Source organism: Dromaius novaehollandiae, chromosome 1 (assembly GCF_036370855.1).
Source record: "Dromaius novaehollandiae isolate bDroNov1 chromosome 1, bDroNov1.hap1, whole genome shotgun sequence".
Taxonomy (NCBI): Eukaryota; Metazoa; Chordata; class Aves; order Casuariiformes; family Dromaiidae; genus Dromaius; species Dromaius novaehollandiae.
Window position 1 is genome coordinate 53,835,176 of NC_088098.1, and position 27,661 is coordinate 53,862,836.

The 27,661-nt window shown below is 50.6% G+C and overlaps 1 protein-coding gene and 1 long non-coding RNA gene across 3 annotated transcripts; one reads left to right on the plus strand and one right to left on the minus strand.

Moving 5' to 3' along the window:
- Positions 1-5,226: 5,226 nt before the first annotated feature.
- LOC135328490 (uncharacterized) lies at positions 5,227-10,313 on the minus strand. Its single transcript, XR_010389413.1, has 2 exons — positions 10,166-10,313; positions 5,227-8,636 (listed from the first exon to the last, which is right to left on the minus strand). It is a non-coding gene; the product is annotated as an uncharacterized LOC135328490 (long non-coding RNA).
- A 551-nt stretch (positions 10,314-10,864) lies between these two features.
- On the plus strand, positions 10,865-27,496 carry SOX10 (SRY-box transcription factor 10). Of its 2 annotated transcripts, none has more exons than XM_026112601.2 (4): positions 10,865-10,930; positions 16,537-16,995; positions 24,326-24,591; positions 24,988-27,496. In XM_026112601.2, exons 2-4 carry the CDS (start codon positions 16,586-16,588, stop codon positions 25,701-25,703), a joined length of 1,392 nt encoding a protein of 463 aa, XP_025968386.1. In that variant the 5' UTR covers positions 10,865-10,930; positions 16,537-16,585; the 3' UTR covers positions 25,704-27,496. The 2 variants fall into 2 exon arrangements, with proteins under 2 accessions (XP_025968386.1, XP_025968385.1); XM_026112600.2 differs by lacking the exon at positions 10,865-10,930 and adding an exon at positions 15,209-15,366.
- Positions 27,497-27,661: the final 165 nt, after the last annotated feature.

Sequence of the window (27,661 nt, forward strand, 5' to 3'; positions counted from 1 at the left end):
GGATCCCCAAAAGACTGACAAAAGCCTTTAGTTTTTCAGTGTCCAGCTGCTCCAGGCCAACACCTTCTCCCCACAGCCTGCATGCTTGTGAGCTGTTCACACCAGAATGTCTGCAGCTCCTTCTTGGGCTGCTCCACCAGGTCAAATCCATTCATCGCTCAACATCCTAATCTTAAAAAGGAAAATTCTCCTGTTTGGCCAATTCCCCAACCAGGGATGACTTCCACTGTTTGAAAGGGAGGAAAGAGGACCTGAAAACACAGCACATGATGTATTTTTTAAAGACTAGTATTGCTTAATGGTACAAAACCTTGTGCAGTTTAATACGGGTACGTGTAATGCATTACCACATTGTTCATTGATGGGGATAAATGTGCCTTTAATGTTAACCTTGTAAAGAGGATTAGTCCCCAAATAAAGGAAAATACAGAGTCTCTCCAAATAAATGATTTATCTTAACATAAAAGACTGTACCTGGGTGATCTGGCAAGTGAGCCTATGTGGGGTGACAGTGTCAAATCCCTTCCCTCCTCACCTGTTCTGGCTTGACTTAAAAAAAAACAGAAGGAAATGTGTAGCAATGGGTAGGAGATGGTGTGATCTTAGGGAAAAGCAGAGCCCCTTCTCCTTACACAGCTTGCAGAGAGTGGAGCAGGAGAGCGGAGGATAGCACAGCACTGTACAGCTGCAGGGCTGCTCACAACAGGGCAGAGCTCTTGGAGAATGTGCTCTTTGTTCCCTGCCTTTAAAGGGTAAGAGAAACACTTATGCATGGCAAATTAGCCCAAAAATGTATTTCTCTAAAACACCCGATTGTCTGGCCAGCTCTGCAGCTGCAGGGAAGTTCCAGGGAGAGAAGGGGGAGGCAGCGGGAAGGAGGAGAAGGAGGGAGGCTGGGAAGGAGGATTTTGATTGCTGGTGGGGGGGGGAAGGCAAGAGGACTGTGCGAACGAGGGAGAAATTCTCATGCCTCGATTCAAACAGAGGAGATGAGTGAGTGAGGGGACCCTTGATGGAGGGGCTGTGTGGTGGCAAGGGGACGATGGATGCCCTGTGGTCCCACTGTGGTGTGGAGAACAGGGCACAGGAAATAGCTCTGTCCTGGAGAACAGAGGGGGCAGATGGTGCGGGAGCAGGCCCCCCATGCAGCCGGTGGTGCCGGGGCGTCCTGCCCCCTGGCAGTTTCAGCTGTGTCATCTGGGTTGGGATGCTCAGTGAGCAGTGCCATGCTCCTCTAGTCACCGTGCCAGGGAGCAGGGCACACAACCACAGGGGCAAGGGTGATTCCTCCTCTCCCGCTTTGGAGTAAACTGCGTAGGGTGTTACTCTGTCAGTTATGAGTGGTGTATAACCCTGCTGCTGATATTGGGCCAGCTAAGAAGTGTGGGGCCTGCACTATGCCCAAGAATGTTTCAAGGCTGGCACTTAGGTTTGAAATATCCAAAATGGACTTATTGACTGTGAACCCAGTCTGGGCTCATTATGAATTTCCAACCTAGTGCTAATATTCATTTAAAAATTCCCAGACCATAGCTGGCAGATAAGTGATTCCTTGAACTTCCCTGGAATACAGAGGGCAAAACTGCTCACATCATGCCGGTGCTCTGTACTGAGCACTTAGAGCAAGGAGATTTTCTCCAGGCAGTATCTGCCAGTGACTGTACTTTATAGCTGTTAGGACATGTTCATATGGGTGCCCAGATTCCCTGGAGAATTTCCGAGCTCTCGAGGGAGCCTGCTATCTATTTTCTCTTTTGAGAATAACAGGAGACTTATTAATGGGATAAAAACTTTGAAAAGTAGTGGAAACATCACCACGATGCAAAGAAGCTGGACTGAGCTCAGATTGTGAAGTTTGTGGAAACTACCACAGTCCTGTCCCTGTCCCAAAGGGTGCCACTGAAACCAGAACCAGGCCCACCGTGAGCAAAGCTGAGAGCCTGGGCATCCAGGATGGGTCTCCCACACTGTATCTGGGCAGGGGAAGCAGCTCAGGCTAGCCTCTGCCTTTGAGGGCACACAGTGGTGCACTTGCCTGCTCTGGATCCAGGCTCCCAGTGCTCAGTCCTTTCTGCAATATGACATGACCAATTCTGGGCAAACAAGAGCATCTCAGAGCCTTCCTTCGAAGCCACTACTGCTAGAAGGGCTGATGAGTTTGGTAGGCAGCCTTAGATTAGGTTGAGCTTAGACTATCCATGAAAAAAATTAAGAGACATGAGAGTCTCAGAAGCAGCTTTGGCTTCGAGATGTTTCTTTGACTGCCTAGTTCAGGTGCGGGGTAGAGTGCCACTGGTTCAAGCAGGCACAGTAAAATTGTACTCTGTCTCCAAGCTGCTACTAAATTCATTGTCTGACAAGATCCTTGCATGAAAAACCCTGTAACTCTTCAGGTTCATAATCCAGAAGCCCTATAAAGTCTTCTGTCACTGGACCAAGGGAAAGGAAGGGCAGGTGGCCTTGGATGTTTTATCTGAGCGAGTGATGATTGATGGGACTTGTTTGTTCTCTCTTCTCAGAGATTAGATGAAGATGATTTGGATGAAACTGGTATGGATATACCTTCTGGATATACAGCAGTATCTGACTGGGAGAAGTCAGCACTAAGTCTGAGCAGAATTTCCTATAAGGGAGAAGCAGATCAGACATGTACTGGCAGAGAAGTAGCCAGGAGGAAGTGAGGAACTGAATCACACCACTGAAATGAGGGGTTGGGAAGCTGCTGACAGCTGGACAGTCCTGTTGTCACTACCTGGCCCATCTCTACATGCCCTTTGGGGTGGTTCACTCTTTCATTTTATGTTTACACAGGAGAATAAGGGAGGAAAAATGTTAACTTCAATCAAGTCAGCAGTGTTTCTCAGCTGTGACATACTTCATTTTCCACTCAGGTGGAAAGGAGCCACTCTTGTGTGCATTGCCATGCATTCCTGTGATAAAGAACAGTCCATCCTGTCCCTTCCTCCTTTCCACCTCTCCCACAGCTTTAGACCTTTACAGCCCTGCAATCAAACGCCTCATGTATCCCTTGAGAAAAACCCTCGGCAGCAACTGCATGAATGTGTGTGACAGAATTACACAGGTTTAAACCTCAGTTCTGAAGATCACAAAGCTACAGCTATGCCAGTGTTGAGTTTTATGCCTGACTTTCAGGGTATGGGAGGCACAGACTGACAGCTGACCTGCCTGGCATCTGTGGCACCCAAGATCACTCGTGGTAAGGTAGGATTTGGGGAAACCCAGAGTCTGGACACACGCCAGTATTTTGTGGAGACAGGATTTCAGGGGAATGAAAATGGTTGTAGAACCAGGTCTAATTCAACAGGCCATTTTGGCTGGAAAGCAAGTGTGGGAGGGGGATTTTTAAAATATTGAAATATTTCATTTCAAGGCAATCTTCCTGAATTATTCTGTTTTCTAAATGCCAAAATGTCGTGAATGGGCATTTTCAAAGGGAATTTCTGACATTTCATTTCAAACCAGCACTTTGCATTTGAAACCTGACCCAAGCTAAAAGATAAGAGGGCAAATACAAGAGCCTAATAACCACAAAATAAAGCATGCTATTTCATTTCAAGTTCAGCAGAAAGTTTTAATCCCCGAGTTCAGCCATTTAAAAAAAAAGTCTCTTTTGGTGCAACTACGGTGATTTCCTCCTCAATTTTTCAGCTTGGCATCTGAACCAGAACTTCCATTATTTGCCCAGTCTTCCGTGTAGAAGTTTTCATTAGTAGTAAGTGTGCTGCGGCAGGCAGTCAGAGGAACCAGATTCTTCATTAAGTGGCAGCTCAGCTCGCTGCAGGGCCAGTGTTCAGGACTGGGGTGCTAGCAATGAGTGTTAGTGATCTGAGCTCCTCTCGCTCCTCCCTGAGCTCCCTATATCCCCCCATCCAACAGAGCTGCTGTGCATGTCCAGATCAATGTACCCATACACAATACCTCTGAAATGCTGGAGCAGAAAATGGCCAGTGTGGGTGGGATAAAACCAGCCAGGTAATGGCCTCAAGTTAACTAAAAACACCCTTGAACATCGCAGGCAGAATTTCACTCTTATCTCAATAAGGCTGTTGATGATGAGGTTTTGGCTGCATATTTCCTGCTGATGTTTGCATTGGTTCAGCTCCGCTAGCAGCAACAGGCAGAGTGACTACTAGCAAAGCCCCTGTGACTGTGGCTTCTTTACCCATGTTGTTGTCTAGCTTTAGGCAAGATGGTGAACAAGTGCCATCGTCTTCCAGTGTTTTCCTGCTGGTCCCTCTGAACACCGTAGGAGAGTGGAGCTCACTGAGGGCCTGTGCCAGTAGGTAGTTGCAGGGTGAAAAATCCTAGCAGAAGCAAGGCCCGGGTGCAAGGAAATGTGTGCTGATTTGGGAAGGGATCCTGTTAATTCTCATAAAGGGTGGATAGGTGGCAGGAGGACAGGCTAAATGAAAGACACCGCTAGTGCTTTGAGATGCTCTACCCCCCCCCCCCCCAACTGCCTCTTCTGTACAAAGGCAAGTTCAGACTTGAGGAACGTGAAGGATAGCCCTCCTCCCCCTTCTCCGCCAGCCCCAGCCCCTTGCGCCCGCCACCCCATCCTCTCCAGCACATGCACATGGTCCCTGCTGGCCATGAATAGAGTTGGCACGGGTGGGCCCAGCCAGAGTCACTGAGGCTAACAACTCCCAACCTGAATAAGCAGCATAAAGGCACAGAGCAGCCCCGTCGCAGCGCTATCCCGACCCGTCCTCCCCAGCTGCGACAGCATCCGCTGTGGGCCCAGACCAGCCATTCTTACCAAGTCCTTCTGTGCAGTTTGTCTTTCTCTCCGTCTCTCTTCTCCCCTGCCCCCCCCCCTTTTTTTATTTAATCCTTTTTTTTGAACATATCATTACAGGAGCAACAAAAAAGATGGGACAATACAGCTATTGATGAACTGCTCTCGTCCTCCCATCCCAGTCCCCCCCACTCCCTCCCTCCCCTCCTCTGGTGCGTGCCAACACTCTTTCCACCCGCCCAGGGCTGGAGCCAGCGCCAAACAACCTCTGCTAATAAACAAGAGGAACCAGATAAACCAGGAACACAATAGAGGGATTTGTTGCACTTTAGTGATGGTGGGAACAATGTCAACTCCGTGGCGCAGCTGCATGGACCCCCTCCCATCCTCTCCCCCCACTGCCTTGCGCCCCCCGCGCACTCACAGCCCAACAGTGTGATTTATGAAAGGCCAAAGGTCACTGTGCATTAAAGGGCTCCTTTCTTGCATCATTTATTAACCCCTCTACGACAAGGGGTGCTCATTGTGGTAGTGGTATGGGGAGTGGGGAGGGGGCGGAGGAGTCTGTGCTGGAGGCACCGCACATCCTTGCAGGATGCTGAGATGCAGAGCTAATGCTTAAACCTGGTTTCACACTGATCTGGTGCATTCAGGAAGGAGGGGGGCACCCGAGAAGCTTTGGTGAGATGCATTTTGGCCACTGACTGTGGGCCAGCAAAAGCAGCTCATGCACTCCAGCACGACTACAGTCTATGGCTTCACAAAGCCCTTTGGTGGGTGAGAGCAAAAGTTTCCATCCCTCCTCCCAGCCCCAGCCAGCTAGACACTTACTGCTAAGGCAGCCCATGTGAAGTCACATTAACATCACTTTTGGTCTGTATTTCTGTGAAATGTGTATTTTGGGGGACAAGATTAAGTGGGATGTTGGTTACTGGGGCTCAGATATACCACAGTCTGGGGCTTCCTAAGCACAGGGCTGGGAGAGTACTTGATGCAGGATTTCCTGTGGGCTGTCACTCAGCAGGTCAGACCGGAGGATGGAAAACTGAATCAGAAAAGCCCAGGCAAACTGACAGGATAATTGCATTTCACACAGGTCACCATCTACCAGGTGGCAACCTGTGCTCGCTACTAGTGTGGTGGTGCTGAGCCCACAACGGTTGGTGCTGTGGCAGTGTGCACACCTAGGGTTGGCCGGAAGGGTTGCCCTGAAGACTCCATAGTCCATATGATGATCCTGCAAGAAGGCAGCACCAAAACCCTAGGATACTTGTACCACCAGGCATGGTCATGCAAGCCACCTGCAGTGCAGCCAGGTAGAGTGGAGGCAGGTGGGCCACAGAGCAGGACATACCACTCCAAGGTCCTCTTTTCAGGCCAGTAGAAATGTGACCAAAATCTCTCCTTGTCTCATGAGTGTGGATTGCCACTACAGGCAACACTGTAGTGTCACCATGCAGCATTATAAAGCCACATTGTGAGGTTGTGAAGCAATGTCATGAAGCACTGATATGCTAATTTGCTGGTCTGAACTTTTGTTCCAGAAATTGCAATGACCAAAGCCATTTTGGGACAGATGATGTAGCAGCAACGGTTCAGCAGTGAACTTTGCAGTCCCCTGAGCTACCCCATATCCCTGACTGCTCTTACAGATTCCCCAGAGACCCCTCTCCATGTGTGAGCTTGCTTGGGAGGAAAAAAAAACAATCCTTCCACCTGCCATCTCAGGTTCAGAGTGATGGGTAAGCCATGGAGAGGGGTCTGTTGAAGTTCAAGTCCAGCGTGGAGGCAGTGGGGTTGTGCTGGTGTCTGACAGCCTGGCCCAGCCCTCTTAGCATGGAGGAGGGAGGGCTGTTGTGGTGTGCAGGCTGGGACATCTTTCCTTCTCAAGATGAGACAGATGAATACTGAGGGACAAAAGGTCTAAAAAATGCCCCTCCACTTACAAGCTGGTTGGAGCTTTCTGAGCTGAATGTTGAGGCGAGCCCCTGCATGGGGCAGAGGGGACGCAGAGGTTGGGGTTAAAGGGAAGATTGCCCCACAGCCTGAATGCTGGCTGGTCACTCTGGTTACCAGCCGAACTGTTTCTGCCCTGGCTTTGGTGTCTCAGCCTCGGGCCGTGCTCGCTCACTCGCTCGCTCACTCGCTCTCCCTCGCATTCCTCCGGGAGCTGATCAGGGCTTGAATGACACCCCAGATGACTCTTTGCTATTAATTCTTGAGAACAGAATGGGCTCCTTGTTCTCCCATTCCTACTCTCTGGAGGAATTACAGGGGCCAAGGCAGCAGACTGAAGCCTTCCCGACTTAACCCTTCCCCTGACTTCCCAGGAGTCGCCCTGTAGCCAGAAGGTTGGCGGAGAGGAAGATCACCCCAGAGCCACCTCAGCCCTGTTGAACAAGCCCACCGTATTCACCCAGTGCTACTACCACCAGAGGATCCATTGGGAGGGTCCCTTTTCTGGTCGTTCTGCCCAGTCATATGTAATTTCCTTCCTCTCCCTTCCTAGCATCTCTCCTCTGTCATGCAGACCAGAGAATTGAAGAGTAACCAATTCCCTGCTATGTTAAATGTGATACGGAAAACTCCATCCAAGAGAGTGCAAAACCAGTCCCTTTTTGCCCCAGCTCCCCATCTCTTCGATGCTTGCTTTTGGGAGGTTGCTTTTTGGAAATGCCCTGGCCTCTGCACCTCTCTGGCAGGATATGAGGGGGTTAACAGCCAGAGAGGCTTTGTGCCACCCGCCACCTGTCAAAGCAGGTAGCAGACAGACATGCCCTGCCCCTTTCCTCTTTGATCTCCCAGACCCTAGTAATGCAGGAAAATTGTCCTGTTTAGCCATTGCAAGTCCTCCCCATGCCCATAAGGTATTAGGCTAGCCAAAATGATGGTCAGGGAGCCACTTGGGGTCTTTGTGATGCTCAGAGGCATTTCTCCCTCTCCTTTCCATGAGAATTCCCTACACCTCCTCCCTGAGGCAGCTGGCACTGAAACCCCCCGCGTCAGATTAAAAAACGCTGCTGAACAGAGTCTCCTGTTTGTCCACAGCAAAGCACATACGTTACCAGGAGAAGCAGAGCAGTTTCCTGCACATACTGCCCCCTCAGTAGCCTGCAGTCTTGCCTTGGAGAGAGAATGGGTTTCTCTTGGAGGCCCATTCCAGCTTTGGCATTTCAGGTGAGGCAGACAAATATGTGGCAAGGATGCTTTTTTCTCTGCAGAGGCAAGGAGGAAGAGGCTGTTATCCCAGCCAGAGATGGCTTAGCCTCCCCTCCTGCTCTGTGCTATCCAGCACACAGACAGCCCCTCATTTGGTGCATGACGCTTGTCTCCACTGACCCAGAGCTGGGTGGGAATCTGCAACCATGTCCCACCCTCAGACCCTAAGAGGCAATGTGTGAAAAGCTTCTTGAGGACTCCTAGCCCAGTCCAGCCCTGGGTAATGGGAGCACAGGGTAGAGCCTCCCAGGCAGTGCTAAGTGCTGATTGGCATCACTGAGGCCTTGTGGTCCCGTGGGAAATGATAACCCTGGAGGAGGGCATCCAGCACTAAATTTCTCTTGCTCCTGTGAAGGAAAATCAGTCCGACAAAGGGAAAAAACAATCCTGTCATGTGGTAAACAACTCTAGGCATTATGTGCCTTTCATTTTTCCCGAATACCTCATGACAAATATTGCTGCAAATACACTGAGGGAAAAACACAGCTAACAGTCATGTAAACACACAAACATGCTTCCTGTTGTGATGCTGCCAGAGCCAAAATCTAGAAATGATTGCAGGCTGCTCTTTGCTTTTTCTGAGTGATCCCCATCACTTTCTCCTTGGCCTGTCTTGCTTGCAGTGAGTTCACTGAGGCTTCTGACAGTAGGCCCATGACTGAAAGTAAAGAATGAAGACCTGAGTCGATCTAGGAAGATCTAAGACCAGTTGAAAGCGGTGATGGATGATGTGGACCAGAGTCTGGCAGTGATTCCCATTCCCATGCCCAGCTCCCTGTTGTGAGGATGCCTATGGCACAGGGCAAACTGAAGGAATGCTTGAGTCTGCTGGCTACTGCAGCTGATCAGATTCTGGGGAAGGCTTTCACGCTCATTTGCTGGAAAACAAGACCACAGCATCATAGAGCTCAACATAAACATGGGCTTCAGGTGTCCTCTGATTCTCCCATTCATGGAAAGGCCTGTGAAAGCTACTGGCATCCTGGGAACCTGCGAGGGGGAGTCGTGACCTTGGATCAGGGAGGAATTTGGAGAAGAAGATGTGAGGAAGTGGTGGAGACAGGGCTGAGCTTGAGTGCGCCAGTGAGGAACTCTTGCGCAACATAAGACCTGGTCCTGATCTCACTCAGACAGCCGTAAATCAAAGTCTCATGATGTCTCATGAGTGAGGCCAGACACAGACCCTTAGATTTTCCAAATGTTATGGTAAAATGGTGGCCTTTCCCTGTGCTCCTCCCTGCTCTTCCTTTGAGTATCACACTCAGGCAACCTTCAGATAAACAGAATAGCTTGCTGAAATCTTGTTATTCCTTTCCTGATTCCTTCATAACTTCCTCTTTGAATGGTTCAGATGATCACCTGGCCATCTATGTGTTGCCAAAATCTTTTACTAGCCTCCATTTTCCCTCAGGATAATTGGAGGGGAGTGCAACTGCTTTTCCAGCCATTTCGTGGCCATGGTGATGAGGTCTGATGTGGCCGCATGACATCTTCACATCAAAGGGGACATGCAGTCCTCACTGAGGATATTAGATGTACTAATTCTGGCCAGAGCAGTGAGATTTCAAACATGTGTTAACTGTCCCTGTCATCCACAACCTTCCCACCAACCATCTGGTCCTCTTCCTTCCTCTCCCTCTCCCTCCTGGGCCACAGAACTGAGGAAATCTAACCATTTCACTCTCCCCACACCACAGATAGGGGGCTCATGTCCCCTGTTTCTAACACAAAGGCTGCTCCCTCTTCCTGGCCATCTGGATCTTGTGGGGCCCAACCCTTCCCTTTCAGCAATGGCAGGACGAGGAAGATTCACCCTGGTGAGGATGCAAGTCCTACATGTTGAGTGGAAGCTGGGAAGGGTTGAGGGCTTGGCTTCAGCCATGAGCAGCAGTGTGGGAAACCCATCTCCCGCCTCGCCATTAACTGCAAGGAGAAGGCGAAACTTCAGCTGAGCTTGGCACGCCCCTCCCCAGTATGGCATTGTGAAGCTCACCCCTCATCATTCCCAAAGTGTCACGGGGCTGTGGGGGGGGGGGGGGGCAGGGGACACACATCTCCTGGAAACCCATGCCAGTCTGCCAAGGAGCAGGTGGGCAAGAAGGGAGCAGGGGTAGGAGACATCCCCGCCCCACCAAAATCCAAAGCCTTGCCCCCCCACCCCAAGCCCTTGTTTTCCTGCATGCCCACCTCCATGGGAAGGGGTTTCACAGCGAAACGGCGTTTCTGCTTGTCCGTGCCGGAGGGAAGGGGCCAGTGAGGTGGGATGGGGTCTTGCTGCTGTCCCCAGCCTGGCCCTGCTGCCTGGCTGCTGCTGCCTCTGCTCCTCCTAGCCTGGGTCTCCTTTCCCGTCTTTGGGTCTGAGGCAAGCTGGACGCTCTTAAAAAGCTTTTTGTGTGTGTGTGTGTGTGTGTGTGTGTGTGCGCGCGTGCGCGCATGTGTGTGTGTTAATCACATGATCGTCGTTCACCTGTATCATGAACAAAGACAGCGCACTGTTAAAGGCCCAAACAAGAAAGCAGGCAAGGGAAGGAGGGGGTATTGGGAAAACTGAAGGGGTTGTTGAGAGAGCAAGCAAGTGCGAGAGAAAATCCTTATCAAACTTCCAATTCATGGGTCTCCCTTTCCCTCAGCACACTGGAGGCATTGTTTGGCTGTTGTGTGTATTTTTTCGAATGTCTGTTCCCCCCTCCTCCCCCCCAGCTCTGACGCGGTTTTACTGTATGGAAAGGTTTCATGGGGAACCCCTCCCATTTTCCCAGGCGCTCCTGGGACAATACCAGTGCTGTGCCCCCGAGCTGGGCCTGGGACAAAAGCTGTTCCTGTCTCTCACACTCGGGAGCTTGTTGGGGTGCAGCCGCTCAAGGTATTTGGGGTACACGGAGGATGCTGCACACACCCTTGCCCACTGGAGGCTAACAGCAGATGTGACCTAGGGGACACCAAAAGCTCCTGGTGGGTTTCTTCAGATCTGTTTTTTTTTGCTCTCAGGTATTATCTGTGCTTTTTCCCATTTCTTTCCTGCAGACAGACTTTCCCCTCTTCATAGTCCCCATCTTAATCAAGTCCTTGCTCCTCCCTTCCCAACAGCACAGTGGATGGGTCTTATCTAGCCAAATACATCCCCAGCAACCTCAGTGGATCCACCCTGGCAGTGGACATGGGCCTTGGTGTCCCAGTGGCGTGTTCCCCTATTGAAACCCTGCTGAGCAGGGAGCCCCCGTCCTCCTGCAGGCTGCCCCTGTGATGACGCACCCAACCTGCTGAATGTGCAGCTCAGGGCAGGGCATCTTCCCCTTAGTCCTTGGAACAGTGTGGGAGAAGCTGGCGACTGGAGGGTTAGACAGGTTTCCCAGGGAGTTTCCTGCTGCATGGGTGATTTGAGAAGATAAAGACCAGGGCAATGGGGGCCACTGTAATAGATAGCCCAGGAAGGTCTTTGGCTCCCACCAGACCCTTTCCTCTTGTGCAGCCAGTAACCCCTAGCATGACTGCCCCAAGTGCAGCGTGCACGTTGCGCTCCCAGGTGCATCACTGGCATCTACAGGGATGGGACATCTCCCTTTCCCACTGCAGTTTTACCTGTTGCCCTCCCAACGTGCTTTTATGGGTGGAGAGGTGGTATCTTTCTGCCTCTGCAAATTGGGGATTGAGGCACAATGAAAATGTTTTGCCAGAGTAACACAGGAAGCTTGTGGCTTAGCACCGTCTCCAGCTAGTGACGAAGGACTATCCCTTTTCATTCATCACCAAATCCTTGCACCTGGGGAACATCACCTATAGATAAATATATGTTGAAAAGAAGAGATGGAAGCCTTCTATATGAAAACTTATCCTAATCATAAGGAAATCTTGCATTTAGAAAAATGACTTCTGAAATACAATTAGATGCTGTAGCCAGTAGTGGCTCTTGGAAGGTCCTTGTCTCTAAGAAAGCTCCTAGAACATACTGGAGGAAGGGACATGCCACCCACAGTAATTCCTGAGACAGAGATGGTCTCTTCTCTGTCATTTCTCTCTCTGTCTTCTCATCTGAACTGAAGAGAAAGCATCATACTTTTCCCCATTGCAGTAGAGGTATATTCTTCTATGGCTCTCTCCTGTCCTTACCTTTTCATAGCACATGAAAAAGGACAAAAATGAACAGAAAAGACTTGGAAAGGGTATACAAGCATTTGCCTGCAGTCAGTCCTGCAAGGGGGGGTTGGAAATAGGAAAAAAAAGGACTACAAGGAAAGAGAATTCACAGAGAAAGAGGAGGCGGGACCAAAGGAGATGAAAAGAAGAAAGAGAGGGAACTAGAAAAAGGCAGAAGGAAGGAAAAAACCCTTTATCTGCCATTTAAATATGAGGCAATGTTGAGATTGCATATTAGCAAAAACTGTGTAGAAGGTATGCACTACTTTGAGCCATGCCCAGCTCTTTTGGTGTGTCCCTGTCAAACTGAGACACCCACACATCTTCCAACAGAAGGCATAATAAGGACCTCTCTCACGTCTGGCAGGTGATAGCTGCCTGATGGGGATGGTGAGCAATAGGACAAGCAATGGTCCAGAGCCCCTTGGGTTACTGAAATCACTTCTAGGTTTGCTCCCTTTCTTCTCATGTTTGGGAACATGAGAAGGCACACCACCCACTGTCCCACTGGGATCAAGGAGGGGTCTTTCCCTACAGGTCCTGCCAAGACCCCGCTGTGTTTTGGGGTGTGAGCTAACCAGGTGGTGAAGCTCCCTCCAGGTGCCCTGAGAGGCTCTCTGTTCACCTTATGTGGGTTGTTCTCTAACAAAGTGCTAGCAAGACCTCCAGCCTCTGGCATCTCGCTCCCTACTGCTTGGCATCCTGTATCCCCACTCTGGAGGACAGTGAGAAATCCCTCCCCCATCACCTCTTTCCCATGGGGTCAGTAAGAACCAGCCACCTGGAGGCAGGGCAAATAAACACCCTTTTCTGCCTGTTTTCTGTGGTGCCCTTCCCCCATCTCAGGTTGGATGTTAGCTGCGGCCAGGGGAACAATTGGGGCAGTGTTTCTCAGTGGTGGCTATCTCCCCGTGGGACAGGCGATGAACCCTCCCCCTCCCTCCAGCTCTTCCGCTCCTCTGTGGTGATGCCTGCACCCCACACACAGGCTCCTACCAGCTTAAGGATGACCCTTGCTGGCTGCGGGAAGATGCAATGAGCTCAGCAGCATTGGTGACTCTGCGTCCAGTGGGCTGTGGATGTCTTTGGCCTGAACGAAGGAGGAGCCTTGTCCCATTCATTTTCCATGCTCTTCCTTCTGCTGGGCAGGGGTTTAGCTGCCAAGCTGCTCCTGTCTGTGCTGTGAGACCCCTTCTTGCGACAATCACAATCCCTGTCTGGAGCTGGGATCTCCTCTTGGTGAGATAACTTGTCCCCTACTACAAAACCTGAGATTCACCAGCTGCTGCTTTGGCCAAGGAAGCAGTGCCTTGATTTTGCTTTGCTAGGATCTCCAACAGGTTTTCTCAGTGTGTACGAGAAAGGCACCCATATTCTTTTCCTCCAAAGGGAAAAAGGCATGATGTAAGAGGAGTATCTGAGCTCCTTTTCTTCTGGAATGGGATAATATGAGCTGAAGAAAAAGAAGAAAAGCAAGAGATGATCCCTTGAGAGGTTTCTTTTGGTGTGCAAAATTGTTCCACAACATCACCTTTAAGCACCTCTGTCTGCCACCTGTTTGCTGCCAATGACATGCAGCAGTTCTCACTCTGAACTCAGTTCAGTAAAGACTTCTCACTGGGCTCTAGTGAGGTTTTCCTTGTCACCACACTACAGTTTCAGAGCTATATTCATACCAGACAGAGGTGCACGTGCAAGGAATATGATCCTATGCTGTCAATCAGGTCTGCAATGACAGCAGCCAGCCTCAGGTTTGCTCTGAGTGCTTTAGCTCAGATGCTCGGCACCATCCTTGGGACTGGTTCCGTTACGCTTCATATGTTGGCAGCCAGTATTTGCTGGATCTTTCTAACACAGGGCTTCTGGAGAGTGAAGATCTGCTACAAAAGTTGAGTATGTTCTTGAAATCTCTTGAAAGTATTTGCCCTGGGTCCCATCCATTCATCTCTTCTGGTGTAGCACTGAATCGTCTTCAAGTGGGCTCTCCAGTAAGGACTCAGTGGCAGGAGCTAGGTCTATATCACTGCCAGCTCTGGAGGATCTGGGATGATCGATCTCAGATTCTTTTTCTTGGGTGACCTTTCGTGGTTAAAGGGTTGGCATTGTTCTTTACCAGCCCCAGTGAGAAAGGAAACAATGTGAAGAAGGCAACTATCAGGGGGCTTGGGAAGGAAAACAAGCTAGAAAGTGAAAGATGTGATGGAAAGCATCCTAAACCATCAAGTGCTGAGATCCTGTATTTGTCTCAGTGCACAAGCAGCAAGGGGTGAACAAGAGTGAGCGTGTGTGAGATTCCTTCGTTGTAAAAGGCTCACCCCATATTTGTTTTCAGGAGCAGTTCAGCTTGTCAAAGGAGCAGTTCAGCTTGTCAAAGGAGCAGAGCCTGGTTGTCTTAGACATACAGGTGAATGTGTTGTGACAAACCCATCTCTAGGGTGCAAAAGTCCTCAGAAGGATTCAAACTGATAGCCACTGTCCAGTGGTGCAATATTTTCCCTGGATCTAGTGTCCTCCATATTCAGGAGACTCCTGAACTTCTCCATCCCCATCCCTACCCCGCAGGATCAGGTCTTCAAATCAGGATGCCCCTTTTGGCAATGTATTGACCTTGGGGACCCTGGCCAGCTTGTTGCAGCACACTTGGGTCCTCATGAGACTCTGTGACTGGGACTGACAACTCATTGGGAGCATCCAGGGCACCAGGCCCCATACGAGCAACCACTCTGGCTGAAGGAAGGAGAGAGCACCCAGTCCCGGACCACATGACTATCTCCCTGACTCACCCTGGATGGGCTCCCTTCCTGCACTCAGCAGGCCCCCAAAATCCCGAGCTTAACCCTCTAGCGTGATCACAACTGCAGCCATGAGGCTGAGAGCAGGACAATAAGTTGGCTGCAGTTTTCATGAAGAAGCTGGCACCGAGGAAAGTGAGGAACATGCATGCACCCGAGGTGGGGTGGGGGGCTGCCTGTGTCCCCTCCCTGCCAGCACCAACGGACTGTATTCTGGCTCTGAGAAGTACTTAGCTCCACCTTCCGCCGTTCCCTCCCCTGGTGCTAAGCAGCAAAGCCTGCTAGAGACATCCAGCCAGGGTATTAGTAAAAACCAAGCCTCCCTCTAGGAATGGCACTTGCCTGAGAGCCTCCCCGCGCAGCGCTCCTGTAAGCCGCCAGGGCTTGGAGGAGAGAACAGAGGGGCTATTGGGATACAAATTACAGCCCTCGCAAGATTTGCCAGGCACACCAGCCAGCAACGTAAGTTTTCCTACCTGAGCTCACTCGCACGCACGCACACACATTCACTCGCTCACTTGCTTTTTTTCCCCTACTTTCTGTTACTTTTTCAATTTCTTCAGCAAGGTTCCTTGTCTTCCTCTGTAAGCGGAGGGGTAACAGCTCTTGCCCCATGATGGCTCTTTTTCAGCAAAACCAGAGGCGTGCTTTTTTATGACCTTTTTTTTTTCTTTCTTCTTCTTTTTTATTTCTGGATGGTGGGATAGAGAGGCCTTTATTCTCAGCGTGCGTCTTTTCTGAAGTGGGGAACTGCTGCATCGCGGCAGGGATTTTTAGACGTGACGGCAAACAGAGTGAGAGAGGAATGAATGTATAGGGCAGGCAACTCAAATCCTTGCCTTTTGTCAAAGGAAGTTAAACTTTGCGTGTATGTATGTATATATATATGTGTGTGTGTATGTGTGTGTGTGTGTGTGTGTGTATATATATGTATACATGCATGTTGGGAGGATGTAATCTGGATGTATTTTAAGTGTTTGGTTCATGAGCTGCAATGAGGTAGGTGAGGGATGGGTGTCTGTGCAAGGGCACTTTCCTCCGGCCGGGCTCGGGGTTGCTGTATGCCGATTCACGGCACTCGTTGGCTTCCCTGCCTCACAGTGCCTCCTGCTCAGTTTCCCCTATTGCTGGAGATAGGTTTGTTCTGGTTTATCAATACGGCTGCTGGTGCTCCCTCTCCCACGACTCCCCTGTGCACCGTGCTAGCATTTCAAGGCAAGTCTTAAAAAGAAAGGGTCACTTCCTGACACAAGTTTTGCAGCTGCTCCCCCCATCCTGCTTCCTGTCCATGTCTCTCTCCTTTCGGGTCCCCAAACCCTCTTATTCTTTCTGTCCTCAGCACACCCGCTATATAGAGGCCCCTCTGTACATGTCAGATCCGGACTATTGCAGAGATAGGGAGCTTCCAATTAATCAGTGGCCCCAATCCATCCCCACCCCCATTGATCACGGGTTTTGTGGTGTGAATGGCAATTGCTTTGCTTGCACTTTTATCAAGTGGCCCCTGTCTCGTGGTCAGCTCTTTGGAGAGTTTGGAGTCCCTTTTAGATTTGGTTTTTGCTCTTCCATTTCTCTTTTTTTCCCTCTTTTCTTCCTTTCCTTTGTTTTTGTCTTCCTCCCTCCCCTGCCCAGTGAGAAGAAGGATACTGAGAAGGAAGAGAGAGAAGGCTCAAGAACGACAATGGCTGATGACCAAGACCTTTCAGAGGTGGAGATGAGCCCAGTGGGCTCTGAAGACCACCACTGTCTCTCACCAGGACCTTCCATGGCATCAGACAACTCTCCTCACCTTGCTGGTTCTGGAAACGGAGAGATGGGCAAGGTCAAGAAGGAACAGCAAGACTCGGAGGCGGATGATGACAAATTCCCTGTGTGCATCCGGGAGGCAGTCAGCCAGGTGCTGAGCGGCTATGACTGGACCCTGGTACCTATGCCCGTTCGGGTCAATGGAAGTAACAAGAGCAAACCCCATGTGAAGCGGCCCATGAACGCCTTCATGGTATGGGCACAAGCTGCCCGCAGGAAATTGGCTGACCAGTACCCGCACCTCCACAATGCCGAGCTCAGTAAGACCTTGGGGAAGCTCTGGAGGTAAGAGCAGGCAGGGAGACGGGGAGCACGAGGCTGAGGTGCTGTGGAGAGGACTGTGTGGTCATGTCGAAGGACAGAGATTTAATGGGATTAAGGGGATGTCCCTTGAAAAGATTTTCTTCCCTGCAGGGAGACCCCTTGCAGGAGGCACATTTGGTGATCGCGGAATGGGGCAAGAATGGCTGTTGGATATAGTGAAAGCTTCCTCAGTAGAGCTCACCTCCATCCCACACAGCAGCCCTTATCTTGCTTTTCCACTTTTTTTCCTCCTAACTTTGCCTGGTGTCCTTCCTTCCTAACCCAGTATACTCTAGTCCTGGTCCTTGCCTGGAAATAACTGTCTGGCTATCAGGGGAGAACTGATTTTCTTAGCTCATCTTCTTTGTTGGGTGAAGTTGCTCACTAACGGGAACTGGGCTGAGCCCCAACAAACTTAAGTCACTTGCAATTGCCTCAAGCCTGTTTGAACATGGGTCCCAGTGCTAATGGGAATTATCTTCTGCACAGTGCCATAGAGAAAGTGGGAAATGAAGTTATGGCAGAGGAGAAAGGTCAGGGGAAGGGAGCAGTGGTTGGAGGCATGCACATGACCTTCCTGCTGGCCAGCCGCAGACCTGGCTGGCTGGTGATTCCAGTTTTGGCAGGCCATGCAGGGGCAACAAGCGGGGACATCTAGGCAAGAGGAGACTCTGCTAGAAATGGGTGCTTAAACCTGCTAGAAATGAAGAGAGGGAAGGAATGCAGGAAAGAGAGAAAGCAGTCTCTCTCCAGGTATATATCCCGGACACAGACAGTCCTTTATGGCTGAGCAGTGTTGTCAGCAGAGCTGGCTGTCTGGAGGCCTACAGCACTTAACAAACCTGCAACAGTCCCAGCCTTAGTGGGCTCTCTTGCGACATGTTGGTTCAAACTGGTCCCGATCTCCCTTTGCCTCTGGAGAGACACCCTTTCCTTCTTGCCAGTACACACATGTGCTCTTCCCTCTGGCCCCACCATTTTTGTAGCATCTGTTTTGATTTTAGCTTTGTGCAGCTCTTTGTGTCCTTTCCATACCCTCCCTCTCCAACCCACTCCTCCTTTCTCTGGAAGAGGCAGTGCTGGAGGGTCTGATGGGATGCTTAGAAAGATTGCAGCGGGCCTGCAGGTGTGCACAGACGTGTGCATACACAGACAGCCATCTCACACAAGCGATGCATGCAGGGTGGCTGCTCCGCTTCTTTCCCGTCTGACGGTCTCCACAAATAACCCAACAACCAATTATAAACACTTTCTGCTACAAGGCTGGAGTTACCCAGTACCCTCACCCCGTTTGCTTTGCACGAGCCAACACAAATCAGGGCCATCAGCCTTGTGTGAACAGGCCCTCTCGTTCCCTCTCCAGCCCCGATGGTGTTTCCTGGGAAGGAGCCCTCAACCCATGACTGGGGCAAGAGACATTTCTTCCAAGTAGGAGCAAAATGCACCCTGTTCAGCAGCCAATGCCCAAGTCTCCTCCTGACTTCAAATCTCCTTGCCCATGAGGGAAAAGCAGGTCCTTGGGCGTTAGCTTCTCCCTCTACTGCGTCAGCCCATTTACCCCAAGCCATCAGGGTTTAATGCAACTCAAGCAAGAGATTTCTTTGAAAAGTTGAAGGCAGGGAATGATCACAGTCGTGTCTGCTAATGGCCTTTCCTGCCTTCCTGTTTTGTTCCCTGCTGCCTTCCCTTTTCTTTATCACAGCAGTAATTCCAACCTCAGACCCTGCCATCAGCCTCTGGACCACAGGCAAAACGATGATACTTACCTCTCATCTCACTGACCAGGCTTTTGCCTCCATCTTGGTAGGCAGCTGGCTTGCTCTGTCCTTCCCTGTTGCCGCCACTCAATAGAGCCATCACCTCCCCGTGTCACCTCACCATCTTCTTCCATTTGTGTCTTTATTAACTATCTCCTTTATACTTTGCCCCTCGCTCCTCCACTTCCCAGCTCCCTCTGGTTTCCCTTTCCCACATCTTCATGTCTGAATCTGTGGCAGAAGGGTGTGTGTTGGAGGGGAGAAATCCCATCTTTCTGTTCCCAAAGTGTTATTTTAAGGTATTGTTCCTTTGTTGCAAAATATTTCTGGATTTTATACCCCTGGCTGCCCTTCAAACATTGTATTTCCTGTAAAAATATAGCAGAGCAGTAAAATTCTCTATAGCTATTACAGTAGCAGCACACAGAGACACCACACTGCCCACGGTGACATTCAAATACCTGACTAGCTCCCTATTCCTATGGCATGGCTCCTATGGCAATGCAAATCCACCTCCAGCCTAACGAGACTGAGAGCAGTAGTTCATAGCAGGGGGACGCTGCTGTCAGTAGACAGTAGAGGTCCCGCAAAGACCCCCCCGGCATTTCTTAGGGCATCGTGTGGCTAGAAAGTGTGTCACGCGGAGAAGCTTGCAGGATCAGATCTGGGGTTGTGACTATTGCATGCTGCTGGGTTTTTAACCCAGCTGCTTTTCTTGAATGTCTCCTTTCTGAGTCACCGTTGTTAGTGTGGATTGTGGCTTTCAGTGCTATGTCGGCCTGTATGGGACCATGGGGCAGAATAAGCTGGGGTTGGGTGCAAGGGTCGGGCTGGCATCTGACTTGGGTAGGATTCTGTGTGTGTGTGTGTGTGTGTGTGTGTGTGTGTGTGTGTGTGTGTGTGTGTATGTTTCTGTGAGCGTGAGGGGGAAAAACTGAGCCCACAAAAGTCCAGGGGAGGTAGCCTAAAAGCTACCGGGATTGTAGCCCTGAGTCAACCTAAAATAGCCTTGCAGCCAAGTTGCTGCTGGGTCTTCCTCCTTTGGGTTCCCGCTGTTCCTTATCCCACATGCTGTTCTGTATATGCTGTCTCCAAGGTATAGCTCCTACGTGTTGGCACAAACTGAGAGCAGCCAGGTCAAGCTCTAGATGGCTCAGTCTCAGATGTTTGACCAGGATCTCTGCAAAGGGCCCTGGCTGTTCACACATCCCCACCCTTCTGAGGTGGCCACACAAACCTCACAGTCCAAATGGCTAGTCGCTTCGGAAAATGTGGGCTCTCTAGATTGTATTTCCATGTAGGCTGGGTAAAGAGTGCATTAGCAGTATGTGAGGCAGAGAAACAGGAACTAGAGCTGATGATCATGGACACTGCCTGGAAACAACCCTTAAAACAAGTGTGTATCCAGCAACTGGTGCTGGGTGGGGATGGCAAAGGCTGGAAAGAGGACTGAAAAATCTTCTTGAAAGGCATCTAGTAGACTGAGCAATAACCCAGTGCTGTCTTACACGCTGCTGTGTAAACTGGACTCAAGCACCACAGGCAGCTGAGAGTGGGTGACTGCTGTGTGCAGGCCTGAAGCCGTGTTTGCTCACGGGGCTTGTGGGCTCCGGCTCTGTGCCGCAGAAAGCACTGGGGAGCTGCAGTGTATGAAAGGTGCCATTCTGCAGGAGACAGAGGGAGGCAAACAGGGAGCTGGAGGGAGCCACTGCGGCAGACAGCACTGCCACATTGCATCAGTGTTATGTAGACAAATGTCCCCTGAGGCAGTTGCAGGGGAGGGGAAGGAGCTAGGAGAGGAAGGGGATTTGGCTCCAAACCGCTCTCCTCATCCTCTCAGCACTTCACATGCACTCCCATGCTGGACTCAGATTTGGCTTAGAAGAGGCTTGAGAGAAAGGAGCTGCCAGGAGTGGGGGGGGGGGGGGGGGGGGGGTCAAGGGTGAGGGGGCCATCTCCAACCCCCAGCAAAACAAGGAGCACATGGTCATGGCAGTAAGCACCACTGTGGCACATGAGGGAAGGTAGAGGGTCTGCCAGAAGCACAGTCGAGACAGCTGGCAGCCCCTCCAGCTCCACACTGCCACTGCAATCTCCATGGGCCCAAGTGCTGGGTGAGAAGGGCTGAGACATATATTGATGGCCACGATACCTGTCTGGTCCTAAATGCTAGAGCCAGCAGTGCCGGGGGGGCTTACGGTCCTGTCTGCGCCCCCCCCCCCCCCCAATTTGTACCCACTTCATGTGTGAGGCAAGCATTATTCAAGGAGCCAAATAAACTAAAATGGGGGTGGACGGTGAGGGAAAGGGGAGAAAAGGAAGAAGAAGGGAGGGTTTCTGTGCTTGACGGTCAGTAAAGCTCGCCTTGGTGGCTCTCCTTCCCCAGGGTGGGACAGGGAGCAGCTCTCAAATGGAGGCCTGCTGCTGAAAATGTCGGCATGACTCGAAGCCAAAATGCCAACCAGCACCATCTCCAGGACTGAAAACAAAGGGGACATGGGAAGAAGGGGGCAGTGAGGAGCTGAAGACAGTGTGGGGAGGGGTGAGGGGATCCAGTGAAGGGATCTTTGTATCTGGGTGGCAGCACACGCTGTAGTTTCCCGCACCTCACCTCACCTAGGCAAAGTGCCCAAGGAATAGGGTCATGCCCATGAAATCAGGGGCTGTGGACGTGCAGGAGAGCCTGCCCGGCTGTTTTTCTTCCCAGTCAGTCCTTGCCTTGTGTCAGCCATGCCGGGAGATGACCAACCCCTGCACTGCCACACTGACTCATCGGCAGCTGAGGCCCAGGGAAGAGCCAGGCCTTGGGCTGCCATACCCATACCCTGGCACGCAAAGCAGTGGCCTCCCAGTGCAATGCTGGGCCATAAGAGAGGCTGAAAGAGGTGGATGGAAAGATTTTAGCCCTTCTTTCTCCTCCCAAAGCAGGGTGCCTGCAGGTTCCCCCTTTCCTCTCAGCTCAGGGTTGAGCATTTGGTGCTGGGCAGGGTGGAGAGGACTCGGTTAAGCCCTGTCAGAGCTTTGCTCTGTGAGCTATATAACTCCTCTGCCCGTGCAAGATTCCTTCGCATTATCGACTGCGGAGTGTGGGGGGCAGGAGGGGGAGGGCAGGAAACAAGTGAAATCTAAATCCCCCAAATCTCCTGGCCTTTGCCTGCTCGCACCAGTTTCACTTTGCTAAAGCGGATTTGAGCTCTGATCCCAGTGGGAGGGAGGAGGGAGCAGGGAGACTTGGAAAGGAGAAGACAAAGACGCGGGGAGTGGACTTTTTGCTGTCCTGCTGGGGTCACTGCTAATGGGCTGCTATCAAGGGGAGTGGAGTTGAGGACACCGGGCAGAGATCAGAGAGCACAGGATTTGACTCTTGGATAGCCTCAAGTGACTCTGGTTCAGGTCATCCACGAGACAGCTCTGGAATCTCCTCTGCCAGCCACATTGGGAGCTCTGCTCTGTGCTCTCTGCCTGGTGCCTCCCACAGATCAAAGCTGGCTGTGCAGTGTACAGGCCTCTTGCTCCAAGAAACTAAGAGGTTTCTAAGGCGGCATCTCATTAGCTCTGGCACCATCTGGGCTGGAGGTGTAGACGATCCTAGGCCTAGTTGCTTTGTAGAGGTGTGTCCTGCATTGCAAGGCTGCAGCGTTTGCCTCAGTTCTCTGGTTTCTCCTCAAGAGAAACCTTTCATCATCTGTGGAGATCAGGTGTTCTGCAAGGATGAAGGTGGTGCTGAGGCAAGGTTGCCTCCTGGTCTGTGATGGCACCAGGGGCTACAAGACTCTGAGAGTTTGATGGGCTGTTGCCTCAGACCCACTGGAAAGCTGTTTGGAGCAGTGCAGGGTGAGGGATTAGAGCCCTCTGGGACGTGTGAGCATGGTGTATGGTGGTGGGAGGGAGACAGGAAAGCTGGTGTTGGATTCATGGTGGCTCAGTTGCTCTAATCTCTGGGATTAAGGCAGTGGTGGAATGCAGTCTGCGGCCATGACCTTCTTCGGCTGCCTGGAGTGACCCTGGGTCAACACCATAATGGGCTCCAGACCTCACCACACACCTTCTGACTGTTAGCTGGGAGGATGAGGAAGGGAGGGTGAGAAAGTGGGTGCTTAGAAACCCATCAATTGCTTGCTAGTGATCCCTTTGATTCTCCTCAACACTTCTAGCTACATGTTCCTTGAGCCATACCTCCTGTCCCTCTTCAGTTGTTCATTCTTGGCCTATATTCCACACTGCCTGCAGTTTAGCCTAATTGGTCAAATTAGTGCTAAGAGCTTCAGGAGCACCAAGGTGCTGACATAGCCTGGTTGTGATTGCTTCTCCCCATCCCCAGGCACTTCTTTTATGGAGGGGAAAAAAGGGACAGACATCTCATTAATGGAAAATATTTTGCTATTTGGATGCCCTGTCATTTCTAACAACTGTTTGGGTTACAAATCACAGGAAAACACTGGTCCCTTTCTCAGAGCACTGATTTCTGGTTGAAACCAGGATGACCTTGAGTCACAAGAATATTTGAAAAAAATCATAAAATGAAATCAAAGTGCTTCCAACTGAGAAGCCGTTAAAGGCCTGAGCAATGAGGTCTGATCTCTTCTTCAAGCATTCTGAGCAGTTCTGCCTGCACATTTCATAATTTCCTCAGAGATCCTATCTTAACTAGAGCAGCCCATAATCTGGCAGGAATACAGAGAAGGAGTTTACATTTCTTTAGTGCCTTTCATCCAGAGATCAAAGCTCATCTATTTCTACAAGGCCCAGCAACGTAGCAGCTAAATTTTTTACAACTAGTAGGCTATGTTCAAGTAGGGCTGGGCATTTGTATTTCAACCTTTCACATTACCCACATCTAGGGTGAGCAGGAGCCCCAGGAGCAGCAAAATAAACTCTCAATTTTTCCCCATCTAAATTTTCTTTAATTCCATTCTAGGATATTGCAAGATGCTTAAAATGCCAGCAAGCTCCATGCAGCAGCATGGGCCCTGTGGAGCCAACACAAAACACTGCTATTTGTGCTCAGTAGAACCTCAGACTCAGAGCAGAGTCTCTGAAAGTGTGGAAGGTTAAACTGGAATAAATACACAATCTGGGAAAGAGTAAGAGACACACAGGAGACAGCACTCTGGGTAGCAAGGGTGTGCCATACTTCAGTTTGAAGGATGATTCCATCTTCCCTCAATTTGCCCACAGTCTTTGAAAGCAGCTTGCCCAGCCTTATTTTACACCACTATGAAAGGCTGTGCTTACCTTAGAGGATGAAACTACATGTACGAGAGCATTGAACTTAGGGAGGTAAGAATCATAATGCAGCTGGGGAAGGAGGACCCAGTGCTGGCACTGACCAGTCAAGGCTTAATAATTAACAATGATGAGGAAAACATTGCTGTCTCCACTGAAATATTTTCAAGGTCTCCCTATTGTTCTGGGAAACCTCCTAAAATATGGGGCAACAGCCTGATGCCTGCATTTACATGCCATGTCCCATGATGCTGTGTATAAGTTCTTCTTTTGACATACCTGCCCCTCTCCTCCCCCTCCTCTCTTCCTTCCCACCTTGGCCTCTGCAGGTTGTTGAATGAAAGTGACAAGCGGCCCTTCATTGAAGAGGCAGAGCGGCTGAGGATGCAGCACAAAAAAGACCATCCTGATTACAAGTACCAGCCACGCCGGCGGAAAAATGGCAAGGCCACGCAGGGCGAGGGCGAAGGCCAAGTAGATGGGGAAGCTGGCGGAGCTGCTGCTATCCAGGCCCACTACAAGAGCGCCCACCTGGATCACAGACATCCTGGGGAAGGGTCACCCATGTCTGATGGGCACCCAGAACACTCCTCAGGTGAGTCCCAGGTCTCCATAGATATATGGGCAGGTTGCGGCCAACTCAAAGGCTCAAAAAACACAAGTCATCACCTTAGTGATGTGGCTCACACCTTGCTCATGACCCAACAAACTTTGTTGGAGTCACCAGTTTGGGGCATGCCTGAGTTTCACAGGCATTTGCATTCCTTCAGTCAGCTAAGGAATCATTCTACCCTCCCTCTTCCTCCAGAAGATAATATAAAAAGGTGCCGGTTTGTTTTTGGCTATTTCTCTCTCCCTCCACTGAAGTCTCCAGCTGGATGGATGCTGGTGTATTGGGAGGAGTGGAGCTGGCACATGCAAGTGCCCAGGTATAAAGCAGTAACTCACCTTTTATCTCTCTTTCCTCCTCAAAATGTTTTTCACATTGCAGGTCAGAGCCATGGGCCCCCCACACCTCCTACCACCCCTAAGACTGAGCTGCAGGCAGGCAAAGCTGACTCCAAACGAGAAGGGCGTTCTCTGGGGGAAGGAGGAAAGCCACACATTGATTTTGGCAATGTGGACATCGGGGAGATCAGCCATGAAGTGATGTCCAACATGGAGACCTTCGATGTCAATGAATTTGACCAATACCTGCCGCCCAATGGACACGCTGGCCATCCAGGCCATGTTGGGGGCTATGCAGCAGCCGCGGCTGCTGGCTATGGCCTAGGGAGTGCCCTGGCTGCAGCCAGCGGACACTCTGCCTGGATCTCCAAGCAACATGGAGTCTCCTTGTCCACTGCCACGTCATCGGTGGTGGACTCCAAAGCGCAGGTGAAAACAGAAGGGTCTGCCCCTGGAGGGCATTACACTGACCAGCCCTCCACCTCCCAGATAGCTTACACATCCCTGAGTCTGCCTCACTACGGTTCAGCCTTCCCCTCCATCTCCAGGCCCCAGTTTGACTACTCTGACCACCAACCCTCAGGACCCTACTACAGCCATTCCAGCCAAACCTCTGGCCTTTATTCTGCCTTCTCCTATATGGGACCTTCCCAACGTCCCCTTTACACTGCCATCTCTGACCCTGCACCCTCCGTGCCACAGTCCCATAGCCCCACACATTGGGAACAGCCTGTGTATACGACTCTCTCCAGACCATAGGGAATGGGGAACAGTGATCAAAACAGCGACAGAAAGGCTCCGAAGAATCAGCACAGGCAGAAGAGCCTCCGAACTCTGAGGTCATTCAGTGTCATCCAGCCACCAGAACCCACTGAGTATCCGGAAGTGCCTTTCTTGACCCTGGCTATCGCTGGCTCACCCGCCTACAGGAAGGCTTTTCGTCCTTTTGCCCTTTACCAATTTCATGCAGGCCATCTGACTGGCTTGCAACACTTTATTGGCCTTCTAGATGAGGAGGATTCTAGACATGGAGTGACTGGTCTGTGGTGGGTTTTGTTGTGTGCACCCTGGACTGTAAGATAAGAGAGACTCCTTTTTTTCCCCTCCCCAGACTGCTCCAGTGAGTTAGCAAGTGTTTCCAATAGGCCACAATGGCCAACTCTTTGTCACCTGCTGTGGGTGAAGGGTGGTTGCTCAGGCACCTTGGTGAACATGTTATGGGAGGAGTAGTACATAGGATGGCACAGCCAACTTCCTTGAGATCAGTGTTGTGCAGCAGTCCTGCCTAAGATTCACACATGCATGAATCTTGATCCCCGTTGGAAGACCAACTTATGCTTGCTTCCCCGCTGATTTCCAAGGCTGCATCCTAGCTTTTCTCCCTGCCTCTCCTCTCCATCCTCTCCCTGTTTCACCCCACACTCTTTCCTGCTTGGAGATTTTAAGGCTTGACTAAACAATGCCGTGGACTCAGGAACTGCATTGTTGGTTTTAGCTTTATTCATATCATAGCATGCATGTATTTGTGTATGGAGGTGCGGGAGAGGTGGGGAGGGCTTTGTAGCTCATAAAGGTGCTCTGGGTGAATCCTCCTTTCTTACAATTATTCTGAATTGCTCATTTGTGTCTGGCATTTCTGGTATCCCAGTCCTTTCTAATCTCTTCATTGTCCCAAACAACCTCCTGCCAAACTTGGTCCTTGCTCTTCCAATGTCTGACCATGCCTGTGTGAAATGTGGAGGGAGCAGGGAAGCTAGTATCGCATCCAAAACTACAGGCATATATCTCACCTGCCAACACCCAGAAATGATTCCAATACTCACTTTGAACCCCCACTCCAAACTCAGACTAATAGGGTGTGCATCTCTGCTGATTTGTTCATCGTGTATTCCAGTTTGTCAACACCTCCCTCCTACCTTCGTTGAGGATGGAAAGATATTCTTGTGGCTTTAAGCAAGGTAGAAATACACACCCACTCTTGGATGACAGTAAAGAAAATAAGCCTATGTGAGAGGCAAAAGAACTCATTTTCCCCTTTGGGTTTCAAACTGGAAGCATTCACGGTCAGATCGACCCCTTTTTTCAGCCCAACACCTGAGGACAGTCTGCTTACTTGTCCCTTGTCTTCTCCAGGACTGGGGTGGTTTGTCATGCCAGGGAGCTAATTGGCACAAATGCTGCTGCAGGAAAAGATCACTCCCAGCAACTGATTGCAGAGACATGGTGTGGGACCTTCCAATGGATTTTCCAGTCTAGAAAGATAAAATACCTTGACCAAACATGGACTGTGATCTGTGCCGTTATTTCCCTCTGCCGATATGACTGTCAGATGCCCTCCTGCCTCCCTTAGCTATGGATGTCTTCTCCTTGTGGCATCTGGAAAGATCACGTAGAATGTTTGCTCCCTGTATGCATGTAACCTGTTCCGGCCCTGTCCCCTTATTTATGCAAGTAGCACCTTCCTCCCCCACCTCCCTTTCTCCAGTCTCTATGCTGTCCTAGCACCATTAACTCTGCATTAAACATATGGAATAATAAACTTAAAAGTTTCATTTTCCCGTGTCTGGGTTTTTTTGACCTCTTTCCTGAAATTCTCTTTTTTTTCCCCCAATAAGGATAAGATATGTCTCTATACCACCACACAGACCCTGTGCACAGCTTTCCTCTGCCCATCATTGGGAAGACACAGGCAAAATTCTGGCCAACTTACCAGACTC